General features: G+C 38.7%; 1 protein-coding gene and 1 long non-coding RNA gene across 2 annotated transcripts in view; both read left to right on the top strand.

Annotated features, from left to right (window-relative positions):
- Positions 1-9: 9 nt before the first annotated feature.
- LOC310723110 (solute carrier family 2, facilitated glucose transporter member 11-like) overlaps positions 10-3616 on the top strand; it is a gene marked incomplete at its 3' end in the record, with an annotated part of 20308 nt that continues 16701 nt past the window's right edge. Inside the window, exons 1-4 of the mRNA XM_083570941.1 lie at positions 10-130; positions 290-419; positions 2035-2183; positions 3208-3395. Coding sequence (XP_083427067.1) covers positions 52-130; positions 290-419; positions 2035-2183; positions 3208-3395 — 546 coding nt within the window. The 5' untranslated portion in view covers positions 10-51. The remainder of the gene's footprint in view (positions 131-289; positions 420-2034; positions 2184-3207; positions 3396-3616) is intronic.
- Positions 440-1800, top strand: LOC310723113. The gene is made up of 2 exons (XR_014532588.1): positions 440-1543; positions 1693-1800. It is a non-coding gene; the product is annotated as an uncharacterized lncRNA (long non-coding RNA).

Raw genomic sequence — 3616 nt, 5'->3', positions numbered from 1 at the left:
CTCAGAAAAGGAGCGCTGCTGATAAATAACTTGTTTGCTGTGTTGGCGGCCATGTTAATGGGCTTTAGTTCTCTTATTCCTGCATACGAGCTGCTGATCATCGGCCGCTTTGTCTCCGGGATCAATGCAGGTGCAAAATATAAACCACATCATCACATCACGCAGTAAAACCACACAGGGGTCTGATAGAGACTTACAATAAATGCAGTCTGTTCTGTAGTGGTGTGTGTGTGTGTGTGTGTGTGTGTGTGTGTGTGTGTGTGTGTGTGTGTGTGTGTGTGATTGACAGGTGTAGGAATCTGTGTTCAGCCCCTGTACCTGGGGGAGATTGCCCCCCGTGCTCTGCGTGGCTCCATGGCTATGGGAACTTCCATCTTCATCACAGGAGGAATTCTAACAGGACAATTGATGGGACTGACGTCAGTTCTCTTCAGTTCACTTTAATTCACTACAGTTTTATTTGTGTAGTGTTTGTAGTGTTTGTAACAGTGGACATTTTCTCACAGCAGCTTTATAGAGTAATAGAGGTTGTAGAAGTTTCATGTCTATAAGTTTGTATATTTTCCTTATAATTTTATCCCTAATGAGTAATCCAGTGTTGACTGTGGTGAAGAAAAAACTCACCAACTGAAGTAGGGGTAAGATTCACTGTAGCAGCAGAACTAAAAGGGAGAAGCAGAAGGAAACACATACATGAGGATCTCTGGGATAAGAGACGACCCACCACACCACCATTAACAAACCTGAGTGAACGTGTGAGAGTGAGGATGTGATTGTGATTGTTAGTGTGAGTGTAATTTGTAAATGTTATTGTGATTTCGAATATTACTGAGTGTGTGTATATGTTTGTGATTGCGTGATTGTGTTTGTGTGATTGTGAGTGAGTGTGATTCTGTGTTTGTGTGATTGTGAGTGTGAATGTGTTTGTGAGTGATTGTGAGTGAGTGTGATTTTAAATGAGTGTGGTTGTGAGTGTGATTGTGTGGTTGTGTTTGTGTGATTGTGAGTGAGTGTGATTGTCTTTTTGATAAATGTGATTGTGTTTGTGTGATTGTGAGTAAATGTGACTGTTTGATTGTGAGTGTGATTGTGTGTATGTGTGTTTGTGTGATTTTGAGTGAGTGTGTTTGTCAAGTCAAGAAGCTTTAATTGTCATTTCTACCATATAAATCTGATGCAGTACACAGTGAAATGAGACAACGTTCCTCCAGAACCCTGGTGCTACAATAAACAACACAGAGCTACAACACACAACATAAAGCTACACAACAGAACAGAGTTTAGGACTAAAGTAAGTGTCCTCACCACATAAAGTGCATCGTGTGCAACTGAGTGCAAACAAAAACATTGCAGAAAAACAGTGCAGACAAAAACAGTAAAAACAGACAACCCAAGACTGTGTGGGACAAATACACAAAACACACAATAAAAAATAGCACCGACCAGTAAACCTGCTGTATAATATCATTATACAGTAATGTAAAAGAGAGAACTCTAAACAAGAAAGGATTTGTAAACATAAACACAATGTTGTGCAAAAAATGTGTCATTGTTTGTGAGTGTGATTGTGTGTTTGTGTTATTGTAAGTGTGATAGTGAGTAAGTGTGATTGTGTGTTTGTGATTGTGAGTGAGTGTGATTGTGTGTTTCTGTGACTGATTAAATGTGATTGTATATTTGTGTGATTGTGAGTGAGTTTGTTTGTGTGTGAATGTGATTGTGTGTTTGTGTGATTTTGAGAGTGACTGTAGAATAAACTATAATTTAGACACATTCTGGACAAATATTTTGCTTTTCTTCCTCCAACAATGGAAATACGTCCCAATGAAGTCGTGGCGTAGTAGTTGGTTGCCATGGTAATCATTCAATCACATTAATAGAGCTAACAGCTGTATTAACATCTGTCTATAAGAGCATATATATAAAATATGATTCTGCCTCATTTATCATTAAACTTTCACATGTTCTAAAGGAGCATATTTCTGTGTGTGTGTGTGTGTGTGTGTGTGTGTGTGTGTGTGTGTGTGTTTTCAGTGAACTGCTAGGTGGAGAAAAGTACTGGACCCTCCTGCTCATCACTTCCTGTGTTCCTGCTGTTGTTCAGCTTATTTCTTTGCCACTGTTTCCTGAAAGTCCTCGATTCCTGCTGATCGACCGAAATGATGAAGCTGCGTGCATCACTGGTACCACAACACTCTAATCACACACCGCCTCTCATATCAGACTGACTTTAATCACACACTGACTCTAATCACAGTCCATCACTAATGAAAAACTGACTCTGATTACACTCTGACACTAATCACACACTGAATCTAGGCACAGACCATCACTAATTAAAAACTGACTCTAATTATACTCTGACTCTAATCACACTGACTCTAATTACAATCTGAAACAAATTACACTCTGACTCTTATTACACTCTGACTCTAATCACTCTGACTCTAATTATACTCTGACTCTAATCACACTGAATCTAATCACAATCTGAAACAAATTACACTCTGACTCTTATTACACTCTGACTCTAATCACTCTGACTTTAATCACACTGACTCTAATTATACTCTGACTCTAATCACACTGACTCTAATTACAATCTGAAACAAATTACACTCTGACTCTTATTACACTCTGACTCTAATCACTCTGACTCTAATTATACTCTGACTCTAATCACACTGACTCTAATTACAATCTGAAACAAATTACACTCTGACTCTTATTACACTCTGACTCTAATCACTCTGACTCTAATTATACTCTGACTCTAATCACTCTGACTCTAATTATACTCTGACTCTAATCACACTGAATCTAATCACAATCTGAAACAAATTACACTCTGACTCTTATTACACTCTGACTCTAATCACACTGAATCTAATTACAATCTGAAACAAATTACACTCTGACTCTTATTACACTCTGACTCTAATCACTCTGACTTTAATCACACTGATTCTAATTATACTCTGAGTTTGTTTGTTTGTTTGTTTGTTTGTGAGTGTGTTTGTTTGTTTGTTTGTTTGTGAGTGTGTTTGTTTGTTTGTAAGATTGTTTGTTTGTTTGTGAGTTTGTTTGTGAGTTAATGGAGCATAAAGACAAAATATATCCGGTGACTTGTGGAATGTTGTGCTCTTTGTTGTGTGTGTGTGTGTGTGTGTGTGTGTGTGTGTGTGTGTTGTGTGTGTGTTCTTTTAGCTCTAAAGCAGCTCCATGGTGAAGAACATTTCCATGTTGAGATGGAGGACATACAGCGAGAGTTAATCAGTGCTGAAGGAATCAAACCCAAAAAACCTTGGCAGCTTTTCACTGAGGGATCAGTTCACCTTCCACTCATCATCATCATCTTCATCAGTGCAGCACAGCAGCTCAATGGCATCAACGCTGTACGCACAATGGCACACACACACACACACACACACACACACACACACACACACACACACACACACACACACATTGAACCATTCATACATGAGATGCTGTGAAACTTTTGCTTTTGTTGTGTAAATTCTAATGTTGCATATTATTGTGTTTGTGTGTATGTGTGTGTGTGTGTGTGTGTGTGTGTGTGTGTGTGTGTGTGTGTGTGGGTGAGTAACAGCAG

This window comes from Silurus aristotelis (genome assembly GCF_946808225.1).
Source record: "Silurus aristotelis genome assembly, contig: scaffold_70, whole genome shotgun sequence".
In the NCBI taxonomy this organism is placed as follows: Eukaryota; Metazoa; Chordata; class Actinopteri; order Siluriformes; family Siluridae; genus Silurus; species Silurus aristotelis.
Note: the sequence above shows the minus strand (reverse complement) of the source record. Positions and strands in the feature narration are given on the sequence as shown.